The following is a 26,779-nucleotide window of genomic DNA, read 5'->3' on the forward strand; positions in this document are numbered from 1 at the left end:
CACACAGACACACACACACGAGCACGCGCACACTCACAGATACACAGACACACACACACACACACACACACACACACACACCTTCGTCATCACTGGGTGGAGAGGAGTCAGACTCAGAGGAAGAGGATGGAACCTCCTTCAGCCACTTCTTCCTCTTCTTAGGAGGAGGCTCAGCTTTGTCCTGTGAAGTCTTGGCTTTGGACTGACGCTGCATCTTCTCTCCTCCTCTCTTCTCCTCCTTCAACCTCACACACTCCACTGCTCCGACTCTCCTCTCTCGTTCCTCTCTTTCTCTCTTCTCTTTCTCCAGCTCCCTTTGCTTCTCCCTCTCTATCGCATCCTTTTCCTTATGTTCCCTCTCTTTCTCTTTTTCCCTCTCCTTCTGCTCTCTCTCCCTCTCCCTAAACTCCTGTTTCTCCTTTTCTCTCCTCTCCTTTTCTCTCTTTTCCCGCTCTTTTTCTCGTCTCTCCCTCTCTTGTTTCTCGTTCTCTTTTTGTTCTCTCTCCCTTTCACATTGCTCCCTCTCCTTCTTGTCCTTTTCTTTCCGGGCTCTCTCCTGTTTTTCTCTCTCTTTCCGCTCCCTCTCCTGTTTCTCCCTCTCTTTTTGCTCCCTCTCTTTCCTTTCCCTCTCTTTTTGTTCCCTCTCTTTCCTCTCCCTCTCCTGTTTCTCCCTTTCTTTCCGTTCTCTCTCCTGTCTCTCCCACTCTTTCCACTCCCTTTCCTGTTTCTCCTTCTCTCTCTGCTCCCTGATCCTCTTCTCCCTCTCTTTCAGCTCCCTCTCTTTCTGCTCTTTCTCATACTCCTTTGCCTCCCTGTCCTTTTGCTCCTTCTCTTTCCTCTCCCTCTCTTTCTCCCTTCTTTCCCCTTCTCTCTCCCGTTCCATTTTTTTCTCCTTTTCTCTGCGCTCCCTCTCCCTTTGCTCTCTGTCCTCTTTTTCTCTCTCCATCTTCTCTTTCTCTCTCCTCTCCCTCTCTTTTTGCTCCCTCTCCTGTTTCTCCTTCTCTTTTTGCTCTCTCTCCTTATGCTCCTTTTCAACTTTCTCCCTGTGTTCTCTATCTCTTTGTTCTTTCTCTCTCTCTCTCTCTTTCGGTCTCTCCTTGTCTCTGTCGTCTCTCTCCACTCGAGGTGGGGTTTGATTGTGGACGGTGGGCAGCTGTTTAGGTAGAGACTGCCGCCTGTCGATCAATAAGACACACAGTTAATAAAGCTCCCATGTTAAGATCTATGAAGCTAGTTTCTTATTGGATATCAACCAAAACTCACTACAATACATTTTTGACACATTTCTCACAGACATTAGTTACATGTGGTTCTGATGTTTTTTAGTCTTACCTCAGAGACAGGCCGGCTCTGTGCCACGGCTTTCTGGAACACACTCTGACATAATCTTTCTTGTTGACGTTCTCCAAGAACTTCACATACAAACGTTGGTAACGCATCTTTGCATCACCGAAGTAACCAAGATACTGAGGGAAGAGACCATAGAGATTAGAAGTATTATTTAATAAACAGAGTTGTTCTATAAGAGAAAAACGTATTATGTTATACTGGATAAAAGTAAGGATCTATCAAGTGGATACTCTTAAAGTTCACAATTTTTCCTGTTGTCTTTACCCTTACATTCTGTTTGGGTCAAATTTGATCCGTTTTGACATTTGACAGCTGTAAAAACAACATTTTGAAATGTTATGACTTTTTCCTAAAGTGGCCCAAAATGCACAAATATGAAAATATTTTAAATGTTATATTTTTGTAAAGGTGCTACAAATGTTTGTCCATTGAGGCTGTTCTGGGTCAAATTATCTCTGTATCTATTCACATGTGTTTTAGTGAAATGAATAGTTAATAGTTTTAATAAGATAGTAGTTATGAGGATTTCTTTTTATGATGTAGCAGTGAAGACTGATGGCTCTAATGGTTATACAATAAACCCCACACTTCCATAAAGTTCTTGTCATTTTCCCTTTACATAAAATACATTTCCATCATTATTGCTATGTTATATTTTCATGTCTTAGGTAAAATAGGACATGATATTGTGTGATTCTCCAACAATGAAAAAATACACTCTCTCTGCTCTCTGAAACATGAATCAAGGTTTAATCACATTTATTGATCAGTCAGATCGTCTATTGAAACATTCTAAACACATCTGTGGTTCAAAATTTGGTATAGACACTTTTTATGAGAGGATTCTTAGACCAGGTGAAAACTGACCCGGAACATACTGTGAAGGTGTAGAATATGAACATTATGTAAGGGTTAAACCAACAGCCAGGAGCCCAAATGATGATTAAACCTGTTTCTCTTGCTGTAATCATTCCTCCTGTTCATACTGACCATTAGAAGATCTCTTCATAATGCTCTTACAATGGAAGTGATGGAGGACTAAATCCACAGTCCTCCTTCTGTGTTATTATATATAACACAGAATATATATATATATATATATATATATATACTTAAAAGTTGATGTGAAGCTAATATGAAGCTTCAGCGTCCAAATGAGTCGAATCTTCATCTTCTATGTTTCAACGTTACAGTGTTTTTAGTACCAAAGTCTTTTTGTTACTATACTTCCACCACAGCTCAACAGGGAAACACTAAGAGGGAATTTGATACTAAAAAGACTGTAAATGTGTCAGATATCACTTGATATGACTAACTCACACTGATGAAGACTCATATAAGCTTCACATCTACTTTGAAATGACTGTGTGGACACACTGTGGATTTAGTCCTCCATCACTTCCATTGAAAGCACATTTGAAGGAGATCTTTTAATAGTCAGTATGAACAGGAGGAATGATTACAGAGAGGAAAACCTCTTTACTGTTCATATGGACACCTGACGATGGGACACAAATAAAACAAAATGGTGAACCTGTCCTTTAAATGTACCAAAATTGCAGTGATTGCAGCTACAAATGTACCATACCAATTATGACAGCACTAATTTGTTTTGAACCCTAATCCAGCTTTGATGTAAACTGTGGTAGTCCTGATATAAATGTATGTCTGGGTAAAACTCACATTACTGGTTGCACAGAACTGTCTTTGACCATCTTTGATCTCTGGGCTGAATTTCTGGAGCAAGGCTTTCTGCACTCTCCAGATTGGTGGGGGCTCTCGGCCTGTCTGTAAGGCCATCTGAAGACACAGATAAACACAGTGTATATTATTCATGTTTAGTTATTTACAATCACATACTTCCTAGTAGCTGTGCAGGGACTCACCTTCAGAGTACCGATGTCCTCAGTTCGAACCACAAACTCATCCCTCTCCCGGAAGATTCCTTCACCTCCACTCTCACTGTCCTCCTCCTCACTCTCACCAGCGATGGCGGCGTCAGCCTGCTTCTTCGCCAGGTGCAGGGAAGTAAGACGCTGGGGTGCCGGGGCCTCCTCCGGGGTTGGAGGGGATGGAGGTGGAGACGATGATGAAGAGGGCGAGGAAGAGGAGGATGAGGAGGGGGATGGCTGCCCGGCTTCAGGTTCCTGGTCCTGATCAGAGGATGATGGGGGTGGTGTGGTGGACGGAGGGGGTATGGACTGGGCCAAGGGAAGATTGGAGAGGGGTGAAGAGGGGACGGCCGGAGGGGAGGTGGAGGGGGGTGGGGAGGTGCCAGCGGGTGGAGCCAGTTGGTAGGAGGCCTGCTGCTGCTGCTCAGGAGGAGGATATGTTGGATTCAACTCTTCCTCTTCCTGCTGGATTGGCAGAGGGGAGGGCTCAGAGAGACACAGGGGAGGGAGGGGCGAGGGTGAGGAGTAGGTGGGGGGTGAGGGAGAGATTGACGGTGAAGGGGATGGAGGTGCCGGAGCAAGCACAGGTCCTGACGGAGAATCTGAAACATAGGGTGCAGGGAGGAAATGAGAAAGTTACATTTTATTCAAAAGCAGGCGAGTCACAGACAACTTCATTCAAGCCTCCACCACATGATCTCACATACTGACACTTTAAATTCACTTTTTAGAATTTAACATGTGTTTTAACTATAAGAGCTTTTTAAATACTGTTCCTAATCTAGACTGTTAATGCTGCTTTTATCTGTTTTTGACTGATATGCTTGTGTGCACTGCTACTGTCTGCATAAAAGAAGCTCCTAACAGACATATAAGGTGGAATTTGAAAAACTGCTGTTCATTTTTATTGTGAAATCACTATAAGAAGCTTGTAAGACGTTGGGTCAGGAAGTAAAGGAACAACATTGCCAGACATGGGGGGTTACCTATTGATTTAGACTAAATCAACAAAGGTCCATTCACTGGCTTTTTCCAGAGCTTTCTCATGGTCCTCATCATTGAATTGTCGTTGGCTCAGTTGTCATGAACTTGGTTCATATGTCATCATATGACCTAAGTTTGGAACCTAGGTCAAATTTCAAAAGTAGCTCTAAATCAGCACTATCAAACTCATTTTAGTTCAAGGGCCACATAAAGCCCTTGATCTCAAGTGGGCCTGACCAGTAAAACCATTGCATAATAACCTATAAATAATATATATGTATTAAAACTTAACTTTTATAAATCATCTATTTAAAAAAGAGATAAACAGTCTGAGATGTCTTAAGAAAAATGAGTGCAACAATAGTCTTTTTTTCAGATTCTTTTGCACAGAAACTGCTGATAAACAACATTTTGTACAATGTTGAATATATGATCAGTTTAAATATGTATTTAATATGTATTCATTGTTTTTTCAGAGGATTATATTCTGGTCAGGGTGGAAAACCTTTTTAAGCAGCGGAAAAAGTGCAATTCTCATACTTTGCAAAGTTATCCCATGGGCTGGAGTAGACACCTTGGTGGGCCGTTTCTGGCCCACAGGCCGTATGTTTGACATCCCTGCTTTAAATCCTTCCCTGAATTGTGCACCACCTGCTATCAGGCAACGCCCTGAGAAGAGATTATTCTACATGTGTGTGTGGAAGAGTGAGAAGTGTGTCAGATGTGAATCATCATAGCAGCAGTGAGTAAGAGGTTAGAGGTCATCAGAGACCATTAGGTCTAACTGCCCCCCCCCCCCATTTATATCTGCCTGTTTTTACAAGACTGAGGTTCCATAATTAGGTCATGTTCTTCCAGGTAAAACACACTCTACATTTGCTGATGAAGACTGTGAGATGTGGTTAAAAGCTCTGAAAAAAATCTAATGAGTGGACATTGAATATAAATTATTACCCAATTCTGTGTTAGACCTTTTTTGCCAACGTCATCTAACTTATTACCACAGGTTTTACACATAGTTTTAGAAATGATGGTCAATAGGTCTCATTTAAATGAAACTATACCTCGAAGGTCAAGAATGACCTCAAAGACAAAAACATGCTCAGTCATGATATCAAATATTTGAGTAGTAAAGTTGACTTTCAGCTAAAGATTACCTTATTAAAGACAAAGACATGTAACATTTGACAGAGAGTCATAAACAAATACATTAATTACCTTCAACTTTCAGAACCTCTGACATCTGCATTTCAGACATCCTCTCCTCCTCCTCCTCCTCGTCCTCTTCTTCTTCTTCCGCCTCCTCCTGCTCATCCAGACCTTCATGCAGCAGATTCTCTGGATCTCTCATCATTTCTTCATTGTCTGCAGTCTCTACTCCTCCCTCCTCTTCATCTTCATGTTCTCCTCTTTGCTCAGCCTCTCTCTCTTCTACTTCTTCTTGATTCTGTTCTTCCTCGTCCTGTGTGTGATGCTGAGTGTATGTGAGTGCCTCGTCCTTTCCAGGCTCCATACTGGTGGAGGGGATGAGGGGAGGCATGGCAGGAAGAGGGGGGCTGAGCGGCGGCTCCTGTGGGGTAGGTGGGGACAGACTGGATGGGCCCTTGGCCATGACAGAGGCCATGGCAGCAGCCAGAGAGTGTGGGGTGTCGTAGAGGGCAGAGATGGCAGATGAGATGCTCTTCTGCAGGTCCTGGTTTTTACTGACTGAGTCCTCCTCATCAGAGGAGAAGGAGGGCAGCGTCTCCAGGTTCCTTTTCAGCTCCTCATCCAGAGGCTTGCAGGGACTTGGGCAATTGCTGAGAGCCAGGTCTGCTCCCTCATCATCCCCTTCCTCACTGAAGGTCCCTGGAGGCTGCTGTGGAGGGGTTGATGTTAAGGGAGGAGGTGGGGATAGGGGTCTGATCCCTCCCTTCAGAGAGGAGCAGGGATTCAGGGCTTCTTCTTCACCTCCATCATGTCCTGCTTCAAGGCCTGTCTGTTTCTTTCCTGTCTTCAGGAAGTCCAAAAAAGAGGCCATGAAGCCAGGTTTGAAGTCAAAAGCTTTCTCATCAGTCTGTAAAACAACAGAATCGAATCACCATGAGAGCTTTATGAGGTTATCCACTGCACTGCTATGGTTTCACACTGAGCTGTATTCCTCTGTACACTGCAAACAGTGTCAACTAGTCATTTGGTCTCATATTCACCTGTTAAGACTTCAAAGCAACAGTAATATATTTACTTACCACTAGGTGGCAGCAGAGCAAGATAAATGCAACCCTGACAAACACTCACAGGCCACTTGATCAGGTAAGCCTGTGCAATCTAATGCGATCCAATATACGAGCACTGCTTTAAACTCTCTCTAATGCATGTTAATGAGTGGACAAAATATTAGGAACACCATTGAATATAATAACCCTCATACACCACCACCCTCTGCAACCTCAGTAATAAATATAAAGTAGTATTATTACCTTCCTGACAATGTTAACACTGAAAATGTATCAGAGCTGTTGTATTGGATTGCATTAGAGATTGCACAGGTGTACATAATGAAGAGGATGGTGAGAGTATACTCATCATCAAACTCCAGCAGAGTCAAATCAACATTAGCATTCACTCTGAGTCGTGTTTGTGTTCACCTGATGAATCTAAGTCCAATATTCACTCTGCCTTCAGCTCTGCTTTGATCTCCATCAACTCCTGAGAAACATACCTGGCTTCCTAGCAGCTAAACGCTTGCAGAGTTGTGAATAATTACCTGTGACTTTGTTATTACAAGAGACCTTTATAATTTCATTACAGACTATTCTACCAGCACTGTGAGATAGCTCCAGGTGTTCTCTGTGTAGTTTCCCTTGTTTCATCAATCTCCTTGAAATGAGTTCTAGAGTCTTGACTGACAAAAAGACTGAATATGAAAGATCACTCTGCTAGAGCCAATTAAATGATTCTAAGACATTTTAGGGCTGCAACTAAGATTACTTTCATTTTCCTTCATTCCTGAATCTGATCAATTTCTCTAATAATGTGATCATTAGGCTGATATGTTACAAACTACCCATCATATTTTCCTGAAGCACAATGTGATCAAATGTCTTTTGTTCGTCAGACAAACAATCAAAAACCTAAAGATAGAGAAGAAAAACAGTTCATCTTTGCAATTCCTGAGCAATGGAATGTTTATCATGACTCATTAATCAGTACAACTGCAGATATTTATCCTGTTGACTGACTATGTTATTAATTGACTAATAGTAACATAGTCTTGTATTGATAACAGGTTAAAAACTCTCTAATATAATTTTTAATACATAATTTATTATCTGTTTATTCCTGGCTGATCTGCCAGAATGTGTGTTCTTTTATAGTATTTGGAGATTGTTTTTATTTTATATAGTATTTTATTTTATTTTATTTATTTATTTTTAATCCATTAAAAAAATACTGTTGTGTCCCTATTCTATTCTATTTTATTCTATTTTATTCTATTCTATTCTATTCTATTTTATTCTATTCTATTCTATTCTATTCTAGAAAAGCACATTTCTGTTATACCTCAAGTGATCACATGTGATTAATAACATATTATTCATCATGACCAATGCTATATCTTACACTCATTCTAAAACAGGTGTGCTCACTTCTGAGGCTCTCTAAAATTGAAAAGCATATCTTAATATTAAATATGTGAGTAGGAATAATAAAACTGCTAAATACAGACCCTGGATCCTGCTATAGGTAATAAAGCTTAACAGACAGCAGGTGGCAGAAAGGATCCTGCACTGAAAAATGTAGTAACCGTGGCAACAGCTGCCCTGGTAACAGCCATCTCTCTCCTCTCTCTTTTGTCAGTCAGAAAGAACTGGCTGTCAGTCAACTATAACCTCCTTCTCTCCAAACCTCAAATCACAAAAAACAAGACTGAAAATTAAAGAATAGTGTTTTTGCTCGACTGCAGACTAAATCATTTCTCACATTTACAATTACGTTTAGTGTATTTCACAGGTATGGGCTTAATTGAAGTGTGACGGACGAGAATGTGTTGCTCTCTCTACCAGAGGCTTGAGTTTGAATAGATGAGGTATGAATTATATATGAAGCTCCTGGCTTTGCTCATTTTTGTACAGGGACAAGCAACTTACTGAACTGGAGAGTTTCTGCATAGCAGCCCAGGCTTCAGGATTCAGTGGATCGTCAATTTCTTTCTTCCACGTCATCTGTGTTAACATCAGAGAGAACTGCTTTCAAAAATTGATTCAGCACAGGTTAGGTCACACTGTTTAGAAATACTGTTAGGTAGAAACTTCCTTTACATGTAAAAGAAGCTGATGTAATTCCTGTCCACAGATGCCCTATTATTTTGAAGATTTCACGGTGGGGGTTGCGTAAAATCAGGAACACATTTATCTATCAAGATTATATTTATGAGAAGAATCATCTAGAAAGGGTGCAAGGAGCGGAAAATATGAATTATGTCTTATAGCTATAGTTAATATCTCAAATCTGTTGTGGTCCTATTCTTTTCTTATTGCATACTTAGGTACTTAGGTGTGTAGCTAGATTTATTTATCACACACACACACACACACACACACACACACACACACACACACACACACACACACACACACACACACACACACACACACACACACACACTTTAAGAGACAAAAAGTAACATGAACTTAATTAAAATCATTATTTTTAAACTTGCAGTGCAGAACTTGTTTCTCCCCTTTCTGGCAGTGAGAGTAATTACACAAACACTGTCAACGACATCACCAAAGACCACTGACCGGCCCCTGCCCCTTGCGACACAACACAGTTGTGGGCGACACTGAGGAAAGCCCACCCGAGTCAACAGTCACAAACCAATCGTTGCTAGTTGACACAAAATGCATCATCGAGTCACCACAGACACTAGAATTAAAGCCTCTGCTCTAGATTTACCTGGATTCATCAACATTGTATGAATTGACTAAGTCCTGAACTGCAGTTTTAATTTTTAGTTCCAACTCCTTTGCGGTCAACGACAACGACTGCAGCACACACTGGCTGAGACCCTGCTGTTGCTCTGTCAGGTGTGTATTTACTGCATTTTGCCATCAGCTCAGTCATGCTCGGTTGAAATGAGGTGACCGATTTGGTCAGTCAAGAGCATTTTAATGTTGGGCCCTTAAAAACTCCTGGGCTGTTAAAGCTGCAGCATATTAAGGTTCATTTCCCAACTGCATTGTTCTAAAATTGCTGGGCTTGGTTTAGAAAAAGTCTTACAGATGTGAACACTTCCAACATCCTTAAAACTGAGTCAGCATTATAACTTCAGTCACTGGTTAATCTCAAATCTAATGTGCTGGAATACAGAAATGTCACAATAAGAAGATATCTGTCCAACTGCATATGAATTTGACTTGATATGGAAATGAAAGGTGTTCCCTCACAGTCAGATACAGTCTGTCTAAGATAAGTAGTCATCCCACTCTAAAATGAATATAAAGCTGAAGCTTTCACACACAGGTCTTCTGCAGCTCCTTCTCCCACACATCCTCACCACAAAGAGTAAGTAACAGATTTTTAACAAACAATAAGATGTATGCAACCTACATAATACTACAAGGATAGACTGATAAGGGATTCCTGATTAACATGGGGATGATTATTCTAAAAGGATGTTTTCATTAAATCATATAGTCTATTTGTCTTTTTTTAGAATTTTCATGGAGAAAAAAAAACATAAAAAATAATAGGAATCATTTTATGTTTGGTCAAACTGGTAAATGTATGGGGGAACATGAAACACATACAAAAACAAATACAATGAATAATTGTCTTATTCCATATTGATAACATGGATTGTGTAAAAAAAAAATCTTTCAGGTGAATATTGTGTGACTTTCCTCCAAGTCTCCATTTGTGAATAAATAAATCCAGTGTTCAGCCCTGGATTCCTTCTCAAACCATGCTCCGTTTTCATTTGCAAGATATTTGTCATTTTTCCTTCTTTTCCCCCATGAAAAAAGCCACGGTGTTCCCCCCTCAAGCTGCTGTGTATAATTTGACAGGGGAGATGAGGAAAAACTCTCAGCTTTGGTCACACATCACACAGTGCCAGTCTATTCAAATTTGCATGGAAAAAAACGGTATTGAATTCATATGAAATAGTCGTCATCCTTTTTAAACCTTTGAACATTTTTATTTGGAATTGAAAATAACTACAAATAAATTTACACTTCAAATAGGTTCGAGTCTAGCGTTTGTTGGGGAAAAGAATGAATGAAGCTTTACCAGTGCAGCTAATGAGGAGGGGGTCTCCCTGAGCAGATTAAACTGAGCCGTCACTTGATGAAACTCAGAGTAAACTATCAGTGTAGATACTAAGTAACCCAGGAGTTGATATGATTCATTTTGCCAGTTCCTATCGCAGCAGTATTTTTTGAAGCCCTCTCATGCTCTCCTTACCTCTCCAACTTTCTGCTGCTGCTTCATCATCTTGTCTTGCGTCTGGTTCAGCTCATTTCTGCTGATGTCCATGGTGGTGCTGGGTCCAGGACTCGGGCCCAGAGATGGTGCTGACCCCACCGATCCATCAGACAGGACCGGCTCAGTGCTGGACAGTGAGTCTGTCCTCAACAAGGATTCTGATGGAGGCATGGTGGGGAGGGGCAGTTTGATCTGAAAGACACACAGCTCAGATGAACTCAGACATTCAGCAGGACTTTCAGGATAAAATAGGACCTTCACAACCTTCTCTGTATTATTTCAGGTAGAAGTCATTTAGTCAAATATTTACACTTTATATTCTTATAAAAAGATTTTGGGATTGAGCATCAATCAAATCAGTGAAGTACATTGATCTTTAAGTGCATTTAGAGGTTTATGTGGCATTTCTATTTCTAGCTGAGAGTTTCTAGAGTTGTGAGCATAAATAGTAGTAGTTAGCAAGGTGACAATTTCGCTAGTTAAGAAGTATGCATCTTTTAAATATCAAATACTAGTGCTACCAATGGAGCACCAGGGAGTATTAAAAACAAGAGATCAATCACACCCTCTCTCGCTCTGCCTCTAATTGGCTGGGCATAAGTAGGTCTCTGGATTCTGCAAATCTAAGTTCCGTGAAGGTGAACTCTGTACGAGGCGAACGAGGCAGGAGAATGTATTCTCTGCCTTCATCGGTCACAAGAATGGGGAGTGAATCTTGATGTGAAGTGCGTAAAATAAAGACGGACTATTTTGAAATCCTAAAAGTGAGCCTCCCTACCCCCAGTCAATTACACCTGTTGACAACAGCTTTCAAAATAAATGGAGGAAGATTACAGTCTGTGGCTAACAATGTTGTAAACCTCCAATTAGAAACAAACTGTTTTTAAAGATCCCCTGCAGACATATTTTATGATGTACAGTATAAAAATACTCTGCTTGGAATAATACATTGTGTCTGACATGGTTTTTTCTACAAAAGTGGTTCAGTTAACCTGTTAAAACCCCTTACAATAATGTCTCCTGCTTCTCAGTAATGGATAAATCCAGATTCTATGAATATGCAAATGTTTCATTTCAAAAGTCCATTTTCAGTGTTCCAGTGTGCACTGGAAGCTTCAACTATCCACATTGCACTTAAGTTGTATACTGGCCCTCGATTGGCTCTAAACATCTAATCTCAGGTTTATGGTGAGTACAGAAAAACTACACATCAGCAGGTGTGACAAACAAACTCTGCACACACATCATTCTGCACAGAGAAGCTCAAACATCCAACTGAAGTAACATTTTTGAGAGCAGGGTGACTTTAAAGACAGCAATAACTACTTTATTTATTGTTTTAATCTGCTGTTATCTAACTTAAATTTGGCCACCAGCAAAAAAACAAGTATCTGACAGCATGAAGGAAACATTACTTTATCCAGATCCGATACCACGTTAGTCTTACTTGGAATAATTAAGAACTACTCTGATTGTTTGTTAACACTAATTCCTTGTTGGTGTCTATCAATGCAATTTATCAAGTATTGAAAATGAATCCTAACTGTCCTCAGAGTTCAGTGATACATTTTGGTCCTACTTTAGCATGCTAGTGTTAAAACATTTCAGTCTCAGTTATTTGTCATATACCCACAAGTTTTTCTATATTCTATCTTTCATCTAATCTATTTAGAATGAGCTTTTAATAATTTACAAAATGTATAAGTAACGTTTAGAACAAAAACTTAACCAATAACAATTATTAACTAAAAGTCAAATTTGCCAGAAATTAAAATGACACATCTGTAATTTGGTCACTGATTTGAATTATATTTCTTCTTACATCTCCATTTACCTTGATAGGTCTGATTGGCTCTTGTTGTGGCTGCTGGGACGGCTGCTGTTGATGTTGTTGATGATGATGTTGTTGCTGTTGGTGATGCGGTTGGTGAGAACAGGGCACATGCTGCTGCTGATGATGCAGGTGGTGCTGTTGTTGCAGTGGTGCTTGGTGTAGATCTGGTTGTTGTCTGTGATGTTGGTGTGGATGATGCTGGAGGTGCTGCTGTTGGCTGAAGTGTTGCTGTGGAAGATGCTGCTGCTGCTGCTGCTGCTGCTGCTGCTGATATGGGACGCTTTGTGCTTTGTTCATATCACGATGCATATCCACGAGTCCTTCCTCCTTCCTGCCTCGGCCTCGACCCCGCCCACGACCTCTCTTACTTTCTCCAGGCACTGATCCCGTCAGCCCCCTGCAGTAAGGAGGCTCTGGAAGAGGACGTATTCGTGGTCTACCTCGTGGGCGAGGAGGGCCTTCACGTTTTGGTTTAGTTGGTTTCCTGCCTCTTTTCTTAGGGCCATCCTGGGGGATGAGTTGTTGAGGGTGTCCAAGGGAAGTGAAGTTGGAGGGGTGGCAGAAGTCCATTTCACCAATCAGTGGACTAAGCCCACTTACTCCTGATGCCCCACCAGCCTTCCTACAACTAGACACCAAGTCAGGGAGCAAGTCAGGAAGGCGTCGACTGTTGAGGCGAATATCAGCTGGACCATCAGCTTTATCCTCATCGTCCTCAAATTCATACTCCTGGGCATAGTTTTTCTTTGTTTGAGGTTGTGGCTCTCGCCGCTGTTTAAGCAGGTGAAACGAACTGGTCTTCAGCAGCTTCTTGGGTCGCGAGGAACAGAAAATAGGTGAGGTCAGACCAGCAGGGTTTGAACTCCCACCTACTCCCACAGCTCCCATCATCTTGTTGATCGAACCATCCCCTTGAACTCCTGAGCCCAATCCCATAGTGGGAGTCTGGGACTGGATGAGGCCAAGCTGGTCAGTATTCACAGTGGAGGGAAGCTCGTGGGTCTTCATAGCGTCAAGGTCTAAGTGCAGATTGCCATTTCCTGTTCCTGGAAGGCTGTGGCAATACTGTCCATACCCTTGATCACTGTGATGACCGACCATATCATAGCGCTCCCCAGCACCTGCTGCTTTTAAGGCCTCCATGCCCTCCTGCCCTTGCCCAGGACCCTGGGTAATGCTTTCTTGACCAGCCTGTCCTGCCCCAGAATCCCCAGCACAGCTTGACTTGTAATCAGCAGAACAAAACATGTCCTCCATCCCAGGAAAGAACGAGCGATCTTCATCGTTTAAGAGAGAGTCTGGAAAGCAGATCGATGTTAGTGAGGCAAACCGCTGCTGTTGCTCCTGTTGCTGATTTTGAGTCGGCCCTGCTTTACCTGGTGGGCTCACTGTGTCATACTGGTGCTGCTTGAGCTGGTCTAACTGGGAGTGTGACAGCTGGTTTTCAGGTTCTCTCGGTTGGGGCTGTGGCTGTTGTTGGGGTGTTCCCATATTTGCTGCCATCCTGTGGGAGTGTGGGTGAGCTAACTGAGAGTGTGACAGCTGATGGTGAGTGTGTGCTTGCTGTTGGTGGTGGGCATGGGCCTGAGCCTGGTTGAGGTGGTGCAAGTGCGAGGATGTGGACAAGCCCAAATCTGGTTCAGAGAGGAAATCGTGAAGATCTGAGGCTGTTTGTTGGGGATGGTGGTGGGGTGTAAGTCTGTGCTGCTGTCTATGTCTGTCTCCAACACCTCCATCTCCTCCTGTTACACCAATCCCAACTGCAGTCCTATCCAGAGCTCCTCCACTGTCTCTGCTATTCGTCTGGGAAAGGGATTGGTCTAGCATGTCTAGGGGAGACACTGAGTTCTGACTGGCTTGGGTTTGATCTCTTGGCTGTCCTCCAAGGCTGTAGTGGGTGTCCATACTCTGAGTCTGAAGCTGGAGTTGCAACTGTGAAGACTGGTTCTGTGGGTGGGATTCCACCCCAGCAGGGCCTGCTCCTCCAGCAGAACCCATGATGGCCTGCTGGCTCAAAGGATGTTGCTGTTGCGAGGCTTGCTGGGGGTCCATCTTAGTGCGGGCGGTATGGGAAAGGACAGACTGCAGCATGTGAGTTTGCTGGGGAGGGTCTGGTGGTGAATCCATCAGAGAGAGGGGGACCTGGCTTTGTCGAGCCTGCTGCACATCTGGCGTGTTACACAAGTAGGCATTGTCCGTACCATCTGAAGACTTCTTCAGCTCCATGTGAGGGTGGCTGTGTGGGTGGGAATGGGGATGGTTATGCTGGGAATGTTGTGGGTGCTGTGTGTGTCGAGAGTGCTGGGACAGCTGGGAGTGCTGAGAGTGTTGTTGAGGATGTGCGGACACATGTGAGATGTGATGGGCATGTTGGGAGTGTGGGTGCTGTGTGTAGGGGTCTCCCCTTCCATAATGAACCACAGAATCCAGGGAGTCATGTTGCTGTTGATGGGAGTGGGTAGTATGGGAGTGGGAAAGAGAGTCAGCAGTGGACTTTGATATGGCCAACTCTGATTTGGGCGGCTGCTGTTTCTTCTGTGATATGTCTAACTGACTATTCAACCCACTGTTTGCGTCACCAATTGCTGTTCCAGGATCTGAACTGCTGGTGGTGTTATTGGCACGAATGACACTCTGAAGGTGGTACCGCTCTTCTGATATCTTGTCAATGTCATAGGTCACCCCCTTGCCTTCCTCATCCCCAGCCTGTGGGAGCAGTTGGGGTAGTTGCTGAGGAGGTGGATGATGCTGAGAAGGATGGGGAGTTGAGCTCTGGGCCTGTAGTAAGTGGTGAATGAGGAAATCATCATCATCCTCTTCCTCATCTTGGGAGCGCTCGACTCCCAGCATGTTGGTCTCTGTTTTTGGTTTGGGTGGTGTTGAGTGGTAAGACTGACTCTGCCCTTGCCGTGTATCAGGGAAACCTTGCGGTGAGGACATAAATGCGGGGGAGAGGATGGAGGACAAGTATTTGTTGGCCCCTGAGCCTCCAGGAGACTGTGCAGGGCGAACAGAAGCAGGAGAATGCAGCCCAGGTCGGCTGATAGCGGAATTGATGGAGGGTGAGGGACAAGACTCATTCAAGTGGTAAGAGCTGCTGCTAGCATTACTAACCCCAGCAGCACCACTTCCTGATCCTGCAGATCCACTTCCTGCTGATCCTCCAGCGCCCCCATACCCTAAGGAAGGACTGTCTGTTCTTCTCAGAGTAGCTGAGCCATAGCTTGAGTCCCCAAAGACTATCTCTGCAGAGAATGAGCGTCCTCCTGCACCTAAACCACTGAAAGCCTTTCCTCCACTGCCCCCTGCTCCAGAGCTCAAGTCTTGGGCATGAGGTGAGTTGAAGCCCCCATAAGACTGGGTCATGTGTGTAGATGGAGGCTGGTTGGGAGAGTATGACTGGGCATGTTGTTGGGGTGGGGTCTGGCCTTGTAGGTCTGTGCTGGGTTTAGCCACAGATGGAGAGCCATAGGTGGAGAGGCATTGTTTGGGTGCTGGTTGTTGAACAGGTGTGGATGACACCACTGGCAGAGGAGGTGGTGCCGGTGCTGACTGAGGCGGGGGTTGCTGACGAGAGGGGGCAGACAAGGAGCCGGTACTAGTCTTGGAGCTAGAAGAGGATGCGGAGGAAGTGGAGGAGGCTGATGGAGGAGTGTGTGGGGTACGGGAAGAGGATGATGCTGAGCCTGAAGAGGAGTAGCCACTGCTGGAGCTGGAACTTTTGGCTCCTTTGGTGACAGATGAGGAAGGGGCAGAGGAGCTGGAGGAGGAGGAAGGATAGGGAGTTTGAATGATAGGTCGATATATCTGGGATTCTGTCCGTGGTGATGGTTTGGGGTCTGAGGATGGGCTCTGCTCCCCCAGGGGACTGCAGGACAGTCCAGCATGCCGATGGTGACTTGGTATTTGCTGGTAGCCCGATGACCCACCACAGCTGGCATACTGCTGTAAGGGGAGTGTTGCAGACTGGGCTGGGGACGAGCGTTGGTAATGCTTGATCACACTGTCCTGCCGGGATACCGTCCTCTCCTGAGGCGGCTGGGACTGAGGGGGGGCCGTGGGCAACAGGGCTGGCGTGGAAGAGAACATGGAGGCATTATAGAGCTGAGAGGACTGGTTGTGAAGTTGGGAGGATAACAGGTTGAACTGGGGAGGGGGCAGGTGGCAACTGGAGGAGGTCGGAGGGGCTTGGGATTGAGGAGGGGCTGGGAGCTCCTGAGAGCCCCGGTAGGTGGTGCTCTGGGAAGACAACAAGCGATCAAATCCCAAGCTGGACTGGGAGGGTGTTTTGATGTGCAGCAGGGGATCATGGGGGGACAGCAAACCGTTGGAAGTCGGGCTAAATGTAGTCGTGTCCTGCAGGGATAGTGAAGGGGTAAAAGATCGTCCAGAGAAGGAGCCAGGATGCTGGTATGCAGAAAGGGCTGAGGGGGAAGGGAAGGAGCTGGAACCTGGAAGCGCCCCTGAAATAAAGAGCTCCGCTGGGGCTGGTGTATGCATTGCTACAGGACACAACATTACATGAACAGCACTGGTCAGTACAAATCACTGTTCAAATTGAACAAATTAGCAAATGTTTGTGCAAAGTTTTTATTTTTGGATATTTCGCAAATTAAATAAACACAAATTATTTTGCTACTTAAATTATTATTCACTATTTATGAATAATAGCATATCACTCAGTACCAATAACTAAAACTACGACTTAAATTGTTTTCCCCTAAGTGTATCATTCCCCTAACAGGTTGACACTCACCAGTCTGCCAAGTGGGAGTGCGAAACTGAGAGAGGAGGGAGGAAGCAGAGGGTGGGGGCTGTGGACCCCGGGACTCCAGGGCTGATATCAGATTCATGACGGACGGATCAGGACCCGAGGGGCTGGCGTGGTGCAGGCTGGCATCAAACAGCCCCGACAGGCCTGGCAACAAACCACAACCTTCACTTAATTACAGTTTTGTTTGATTTTTTTTATTTATAACACACATTTCTCAATACTGAGTTCACTTTTTCAAAACTCTTCACATAGTCAGCGTGGACTAAACTGTGGACCTCTTTCTTGGACACAAAATGAATTTAATTACAACACCTTTTCAAAATTCACCAACTGTTTTCTCAATCAAACTCAACCACACCCAAAACTCACATACAGTATTTACATTCTATTGTCAAAACTGTTTCTCAAAATGTAAAATTACACTGCAATTTGCTGCAATCTGATACATCTACTTTACATCTAAAGAAAAATGGTGGTTTACAGCCTGTGAGCTCAGTATAGAGAAATGTGTGTTAGCAATTGTAAGTAACTGCAATTTAAATCACATCACACATCATATCATCATATTAATGGTTTCATAAAACTTTATTTTTTTCAAACTTTTACTCTGTGCTGTGTTATTGAGTCAATTTTATGGTGTCATCTGTTCACATCCTGCCTCCATGCACTATCCTATTATTTTCCTATTTGGACAGAGAGCTTGTCTCTTTTCTCATTTGGTGAACCATTTTCATCAAAAACTGTGACTGGCATAGCTGTTTTGGAGATATAAGACAAGTAATCTAAAAAGCTGAGAGATTAATGATTAAGCACCCTACCCTCCATTTATATTTCATGGTAACCAACTGGTACATACCACCACCGTACCTGGAAATGTTCATACCACCATGATGCAGTGCACAAGATGTAACACAGAGTCTAACATTGACACAGTAGAAATATATTTTTCTCAATTGTGAAAAAGCTTGATAAAATTGTGAGCAGAAGATCCTTAGGCCTGCACTCAGTGTCTGTCCTTGTATTTAAATGCTGTTGGCAGGAAGGTATGGTGTTCATACCTGCACATGCCCACTGAGTCAGACTGCAACTGCACCATCTGGTCAAGAGTTAGTGTGAGTCAAATGACTCCAACCCTTATTATTTTGGCAGCCACTTTTCGCAAAATATGCGAAATTACTGATGAAGACGAGGGGCAATAAACAGGTTTCCAAACTGCCAACCTGGTTTCGGAAATTTAGGAAATAACAAAGCTGTACGAGAAACTGAAAGTATATGGGTCATTGACAAATAAGGGATGAGCAATTCAAAAATATCTTCAAAAATAGTTTTAAAAGCAGCATCATGTTTGTTAAAATGTACATTTAGTATTTTTGTTGCTTTTATATCATTTGAAATGACATTTGCACCATTTTTAAAACTTTAAAAAAAATTTAAGACTGAATGCTCCTGAAAATGTCAAGTGGTGTAACCACAAAAGAATGATAAATATTACATATTTTATCACCTACAGTGTATTTAAGTGGACTACATACAATTACTTTACTTAAAAACATCAAATAAAAAGAACATTTTTGGAGTATTTTAAATGTTAATGCATTTTGTCAATATTGAGCAGGACATATCCTAAAACAACCATTTTTTCTAAATAAGTTGTGACAGATGATGTAAAATGTCTTAAAAAACACAGTGTTGCATTGCTAAAAGTGGACTATATTTATTCCACATTTTAGTTCACATTTATTTTCCTGTATATAATCAGATTTTTATTAAAGAAATACTAGTTACATCAATTGACACTGGGTTGCTTCACATCATTGACCGATATGGAAATAATAGAGAATGATTGTGTTCGATCTATTTATTCATTATCTATACCCATTTATGCTTTTGCAGGGTCATGCAGTCCTGACACTAGTGAAGAGGTGGGGTCCACCTGGACAGGTCACCAGTCTATCACTGGACAGACACATACAGACAGGCAACCATTCACTCTCACATTCACATGTACCAGTGTAATTTGGCTTATTACAAATCTCATACTTATAATCAACCTCAGACCTATTACTAACTCATTGTGCATGTAATAATGAAGCACCAATCTAAGACGCATTTGAGCAGCTAATCAAATCGTCCCTGTTACTCTTAAATGTTGGAATGTAACTATCTTTAAATGAAAGGTGCCTCTACAAATGTCACTGTCCACAGGCTCACACTATACATAGAAATAAATACTGTTTTGATGTAAAACTGTATTTGTAAAGATAGACCATCCAATCAATCCTTACCAAGTGTGCGTCCAGCAGCACCCCAGGCCGCGCCCTGTCTGGAGCTTCCTGGGTGGTGGTTGGTTGCATAGCCCTGGAGGGGGTGAGGGGTGCCATAGCCTTGCCGGTGTAGCAGCTCTGAGTCTGGGTGGGATGACCTGGAGCTCCCATACACAAGGCTGAGGACATAAGGTTATTAAATTTGACTTTTTTTAAAGCCACTTATTTACAACCAAAAGTTATCTGTCTTACACTGGACAAGCCAGACTGTTGGATCTACAGGTTGATTTACCTATAGATTTAAAATCTGTTGTTCTGCATCTCCGACAATCTTTTTATTTACAATCATAAACTTGTCTAAATGCAAAATGTACTGTATGTCCTTATTTAGCCAATGGGAAAAAAAAGAAAAGTCCATCAACATTATTTGATTTAACAACAAATATGAATGGGGTTCTGAGAAGTGATGTGTGTGGAGATTTAATAAATTCATGAAGGTATTACTGGTACTGCCTTCAGCTATTTGAGATAATTACAGGTAACAGGTCCGTTCTGGTAGATGAAATGTCACCACGTTTAAACCTGTTTTGACAGCTTTCTCTCTCTCTTCCATCACATCAACCAGCACTGGACTGTTTTGATATTTAATGGTTTACTGTTGGAACAGCTGTCTAAAGGAATCATCTCCAAAACATATGGCCACACGACTTCATTGATTATGATGGTAAGAAACCTGATCTCAAACATATTATCATCACTATGACACCGTCTTGAGAATGTGTTCATCTACTAATGTAGCCTTTGAAGAACCTTCTTCTTCTTGGACCACACCAATGTATATGCATGTTGTAACCCAATATGTACACTTAACCCATTTTATATGTGTAGTTTCCAACATTTTCATTTCATTTCACAACAGTATTAAAACATAGTTGAACTAAGTAATCCACCAGTGTTCAACATGACTGATCCCTGCTGTATCCCATTAAAGCCTCTGCAAGTTGATTCTTGTGTGGCCGCAAAATGAACGGAACAAAAAAATAGTTGCTTGGAAAATCTGGAAAAACACATTCAAGAATATCAGATTTTATTTGTCACATACTCATCTGACATGTGCAGTGAAATGCATGGTGTCATACTCCTGAGGCTGTGCTACAACTATAATGATTGGAATGAGAGTCAAAATTTGAATGAGAAAAAATAAAGAAATTGATGCAAATTTAAAGATAAGTATTAGTTTTTTTATGTTTAAAGTGCCTTGAAATAACTTTTGTTGTGTTTTGGTGCTATATAAATGAAGATTGATTGATTAATTATACGTGATACATCTACAGTACATCTAAAAAAAATAGAGACCAACCACAGCTGATCCCCAGGATGGTGTCACTTTTCCTCACACCTTATGATTCTCCGTTCCTCAACCCCACAGAGGAATTATTTTCCTCATGGAGGTGAAAGGTTTCTGACCACCAGCCACATGATCAGATGTCTCCCTCAAACACAGTGATGCTGGATGTCTAGACATATTAGGCAAGCAAAAAGTTTCTTTCCTACGTGTATTACAAGAGAAGACATAAGCTGTGATGCAGGGTTCAGCAGCCATTCAAATATGGGCCAATTTTTCAGTAAATGAAAATGTACTATTACACTATGTCATGTAAGACAAACTATACAATCTTCTTTCTTTTTTTTTACATGTTCAAGTGCAGACATGCAAATGCTCAGGTTGGTGCATAAGGACAATATGAGGTGTGTAATCCCATGTCCATCAGCATAGCAGCCAGTCTGTGGTGGACGATGGTACTCAAAGCAGAAATGAAGTCTACAACCATCAGTCTCACAGAGTTCTTTCTGCTGTTGTGAGGTTGGTGTGCAGTACCTCGGAGACAGCTTTGTTTGTAGATCAGTCTGGACAATAAGCAAACTGTAGTGTCTTTGATCAGAAGTCTCAGCCTGTCGGACACCACTTTACATTCCTCCACTTCTTCAGTAGCTGTAAGCTGCATATATTCATTCAAAGCAGTGCAGATGTTTCCGACCATGGTTCCTGGTTTGGAAGTGACTGTACAGTCACTGTAGGGATGACGTCTTTCACTATGAAGCTTGTCACTAATGTAAACTTACTAATGTTAGTACGGTTACCACGGTTACCACGGTTAGACTGAAATATAATTGGAATGGATGTTTGCAAGTAGTATACTGGGTATGGTGGACACTTGGGCCTGGTCCATTCATCGTAATTGTTCTCCACTCTTCATCAAGATGGTTCAGGTGCGACCTCTCTCTATTTATCTTTGCAACTCGACCAAATACACCAATACACCTTGGTACCGAGAGAGAGAGGGAGAGAGAAAGAGAGAACGAGAGAAAGAGAGAGAGAAAGAGAGAGGGAGAGAGAGAGAGAGAGAAGAGAGAAAGAGAGAGAGAAAGAGAGAAAGAGAGAAAGAGAGAGAGACAGAGAGAGAGAGAGAGAGAAAGAGAGAGAATAGAGAAAGAAAGAAAGAGAGAGAGAGAAAGAGAGAGAGAGAGAGAGAAAGAGAGAGAGAAATGCAGCACAGACTGCACCAGGTTCAAAGTCAATACTGCAAAATAGTTGATAAAGTTATTAATTATCAATCAGCTTTTTTACCCTAATCATATTGCATCTTTGATAACATAATCATTTTTTTTAAAAACAGCCAAGAGACCAAATGAACATTAAACCTGTTTTTCTTGCTGTAATGATTCCTCCTGTTCATACTGACCATTAGAAGATCTCTTCATAATGCTCTTACAATGGAAGTGATGGAGGACTAAATCCACAGTCCTCCTTCTGTGTAAACATGTATTTATTGAATATATATTTGTTAAATATATAATACTTTATTTTCATGAATTAAATCATATTTTTATTTGATTAAATCCTAGGTGGTGAATATATTACAGTAGATGACAGAAGATTATCCTTCTATTATCTCTTACGTATTAATGCAATAATTGTAACACTACACACACACACACACACACACACGTCTAAGACATAAAAAGATGGCCCTTTTTATTCAGACATTAATATGCAGAGTTGCAATAGTCACATCAGTGTATGAATGTTCACTCACTCACTGGATTCTCATTTCTGTTATTATCTGTTGCTGCATTGACCCAATTTCACTATGAAACTAGTTAGATCTTATTTTCACCCTCACACACTACATTATGATACTTTCCAATCAGTCAAAGTACTGGCTTTCCTCAGTTCATTTGTCAAGAAATACATGGCTTCTTCAGTTTGTTCCTCAACCAATCAATTCTTGTTTTAATCCAGAACCAAGAAAGGATCATTTGTGACTCAAATGTTTTATCCTCAACTGTAATTTTGGTCTTTAACCAATGAAGAATCTGTAAAGGTTTTCAGTTCTGTCCTTTGTACCGACTAACAAAGTTAATGCTTAGAAATTAAAAGTGGATTGTAATATTTTTTTAGACAGCTCCAATTAAGACACTTTTTTCATAACTCCAATCAAATTGCTAAGAATGATAACCTACTTACTAAATTAAAAAAATCATTTCACATTCTCACCAGCAGGTAGCTCTTATTCTACTCGAACCACTTTTAGCAATTAGTGGAAAGTGATATTTCCCCTGTAATTAAGTCTAATCCTGTATCAAAGTTTTCTAATATTAACTTTTTAGAGAAGAATTAAAGTCTAATCCTAATATTGTTATTAAAAAGTCAGATAAAGGAGGAGCCATAGGGATGTTGAATATCACTGATTATGTTACAGAAGCTGAGAGACAACTGAGTGATGACGCTTTTTATAAGTCATTACTTAACGACCAGAGACAACGGTTTACCATTGACAGAGATGGTATTTTAAATAAGTCCTTAGAGGTTGTTTTTTTTTTTTAAGCATAGGCAGTATACTTCTATATTTCAAAAAAAGATACTGACAGAAAAACTTTATCTCACATACCCAAAGTAGGTAATGCAAGCCAACACTCACTATGGGCAGTTTGTGAGGATACAATGTAAATGTAATAAAAACTGAAATTCTGATTTCAAAGCAAGAAAGAAATGAAGGTTCTAACAGAGGTTCTAAAATATTACAAGGACCAGGTCATGGATACAGCTATCAACAAGTCTAGTAGGGCTGGCCGATATGGCATAACATGTGATCATGATCAATGTTTCATATATATATATATACACACACATATGTATATAAATAATGTATAGTGTTGCCATAATTTATAGTGTTGCAATTTGCATTTGGGGGGTTATTAGTTAAACTTTAGAATAATTTATTAACATGTGAGCATTTTTAATGAATTATTAATGTACTAAGACTATGTGTTGTAATCATATGTAAGATGGTTTTATCATTATTGGTTTTGTATGTAATATTAAAAGCCTAACTAGGAACAGGAGATGGGAACTAACAATAGCTATAATCTATATGCAGAACATCAGTTACTGCAGCTTATTAGTAACAAGCTAAAGTTGTATTATGTTCATTTGCATTGTCCTGAACAAATAAACTAAATTTAAAAAAGATTTTTTTTTTAAATAGAAAAATGGAATAACATAATGTGAACAATGGACTGGGCAAATAAAGTTTGGTTTAGAATATATTTTGTAATAAAAGAATATATTTTATAACATCTTAATGTAGACATTTAACTTAGCAGACATGCCTTACCTGCCTTAACCATAAATACAAATGAGCTGCCCTGTAACTTATTAAAATAATGTGAATAAAAGTAAAAGCTGTGATTACTATCACATCAAGTTCCTTTGGAAGGGCAGCAAACTGCAGTGTGATAGGCTGTCAGATCTATCCATATTAAGTTCAAAATGTCCAAAGTTTATTATTGTTATGACATAAATGTTATTGAGATTATTTTAATGCTCAGCCCTAAAGTCTAATGCCCTAAATAGAGAACAGCTGTTTGCTCATCTCATAGATTTAAAGATAACAGAGTTTATTTAGTGTCTGAATACAGCACTGTCTCTGAAAGGGTTAAACACATTATCAAAAACACAGGGGTCTACTAAAATGTGACTTGTCTGTGCAGCATATTTCTGCTTCTATGCTGACATTTTGTTATAAACGGTGTAAGAATACAGGACTCTATAGTGACTTCTATGACTATGTATAGAGAACCTATGACAACTAACTGGCTCTCTTAGGAAGTGTGTGGTAATTATAGATGTGGTAAATGTACACACTGCTCTAACACTTCTGATACTAAAGAGGTTTACCACCCTCTCACTGGTCAAAAGAATACAATTAGAGAGTTTATTCATTGCACATCTATTCATGGCATCAATATGCTTAAGTGTCCATGTGACTTTACATGTAAGTCAAACTAAGAGAATAACTTAAAACAGTTCTAAGAAATGAAAACATGAATTTCACTATTGTGTGGCACTACAAGGAAAGAAGATTACATATTATTAAATTCATAGGGATTGCTTGAATGTCTGACCTACATTGTTTCTCTGTGCATACAGATGACCACATATGTAGGTAAAGGTGAGCCACTAAGATTTAATACCTGGAACAAACCTAACCTCTTAACGGACAGGTTTATAATTTTCTTAAAGCAGCAGTCAGGTGTCAATATGAACAGTAAAGAGGTTTTCCTCTCTGTAATCATTCCTCCTGTTCATACTGACTATTAAAAGATCTCCTTCAAATGTGCTTTCAATGGAAGTGATGGAGGACTAAATCCACAGTGTGTCCACACAGTCATTTCAAAGTAGATGTGTGATTACAGCGAGGAAAAATGGGTTTCAATGTTCATTTGGACTCCTGACTGTTGTTTTAAGACACACTTGAAAAACTGTCAACTGGTCCTTTAACAGTCCATCAATTAACCTCTAGTTTACTGCAGTCTGAGCAGGCTGATGCAACCAAGTGCTACTGAGAGATCTCCTCATAAACCAGAGAGTAGTGATGCAGACAACTACTACTGTACTGTACTGTACTACTGTACATTTTAACATAAATTATCTGTGTTTAGAATAAAGAAATGCATTAAGCACACTGTGCACAACTTAATTAGCAATTTATCATCTGCCTTACAGAACACGTTCACAATTTTTCCAAGTCTGTCCTAAATCAACAGCCAGGAGCCCAAATGATGATTAAATCTGTTTTTCTTGCTGTAATCATTCCTCCTGTTCATACTGACCATTAGAAGATCTCTTCATAATGCTCTTACAATGGAAGTGATGGAGGACTAAATCCACAGTCCTCCTTCTGTGTAAACATGTATTTAAAAGTTGATGTGAAGCTAATATGAAGCTTCAGCGTCCAAATGAGTCAAATCTTCCTCTTCTATGTTTCAACGTTACAGTGTTTTTAGTAGCAAAGTCTTTTTGTTACTATACTTCCACCACAGCTCAACAGGGAAACACTAAGAGGGAATTTGATACTAAAAAGACTGTAAATGTGTCAGATATCACTTGATATGACTAACTCACACTGATGAAGACTCATATAAGCTGATCATCTACTTTGAAATGACTGTGTGGACACACTGTGGATTTAGTCCTCCATCACTTCCATTGAAAGCACATTTGAAGGAGATCTTTTAATAGTCAGTATGAACAGGAGGAATGATTACAGAGAGGAAAACCTCTTTACTGTTCATATGAACACCTGACTGCTGGTTTATAACACACTTAATAAATTGTGAAGCTGTCCTATAATTGTGAAAGCATCAATCTATTGATCATTATTATTAATTTTATCATTATTGTTATAATTATCACTACTAGTATTATTTCTTAATTCTGTTCCAATGTTAACATTTCTGAATAAAGGAATAAACTTACCCTGCGTCTCAATGGATAAGTAGCTCTTGACAGACATTCATTGAGACTGATGTGGTTGTCAAGGCGACCGCTAACGTGGAGCAAAGCTAACAGGAGCTAGGCAACTTTGCATTGCTCGAGGCCGCACTTCATTCCAACACAGAGCGACAACAGTGAGGTGAACACAAAGCTATCGTGTGTCATTGTAGCTGCACTGGCTCACATTGTGTTGGTATTTAAAGCAGCGTTACTTGTCGGAGTGGATAATTAGCCTGTTTGCTAACGTTTGTTGTGTAGCTTCACAGTGGAGGCTGCTGCAGCTGTCTGTGTGCTCGCTGCTTGGTGACTCAAATGTAGCCTGACGGGGATGAAAGATAATGCAATCTACATTTCATCGTGACGTTACTAACC

The 26,779-nt window shown here is 41.1% G+C and overlaps 1 protein-coding gene across 1 annotated transcript in view; it reads right to left on the reverse strand.

Moving 5' to 3' along the window:
• Positions 1-26,779, reverse strand: part of prr12b (proline rich 12b) — a 32,993-nt gene that overhangs the window by 5,230 nt on the left and 984 nt on the right. Inside the window, exons 2-12 of the mRNA XM_062439205.1 lie at positions 19,588-19,745; positions 17,285-17,446; positions 12,529-17,030; positions 10,674-10,886; positions 8,357-8,431; positions 5,445-6,282; positions 3,237-3,844; positions 3,034-3,150; positions 1,333-1,466; positions 579-1,175; positions 82-293 (exon numbers count right to left, since the gene is read on the reverse strand). Of these exons, the coding sequence (XP_062295189.1) occupies positions 82-293; positions 579-1,175; positions 1,333-1,466; positions 3,034-3,150; positions 3,237-3,844; positions 5,445-6,282; positions 8,357-8,431; positions 10,674-10,886; positions 12,529-17,030; positions 17,285-17,446; positions 19,588-19,745 (7,616 nt within the window). The remainder of the gene's footprint in view (positions 1-81; positions 294-578; positions 1,176-1,332; positions 1,467-3,033; positions 3,151-3,236; positions 3,845-5,444; positions 6,283-8,356; positions 8,432-10,673; positions 10,887-12,528; positions 17,031-17,284; positions 17,447-19,587; positions 19,746-26,779) is intronic.

This window comes from Scomber scombrus, chromosome 18 (genome assembly GCF_963691925.1).
Source record: "Scomber scombrus chromosome 18, fScoSco1.1, whole genome shotgun sequence".
Classification (NCBI taxonomy): domain Eukaryota; kingdom Metazoa; phylum Chordata; class Actinopteri; order Scombriformes; family Scombridae; genus Scomber; species Scomber scombrus.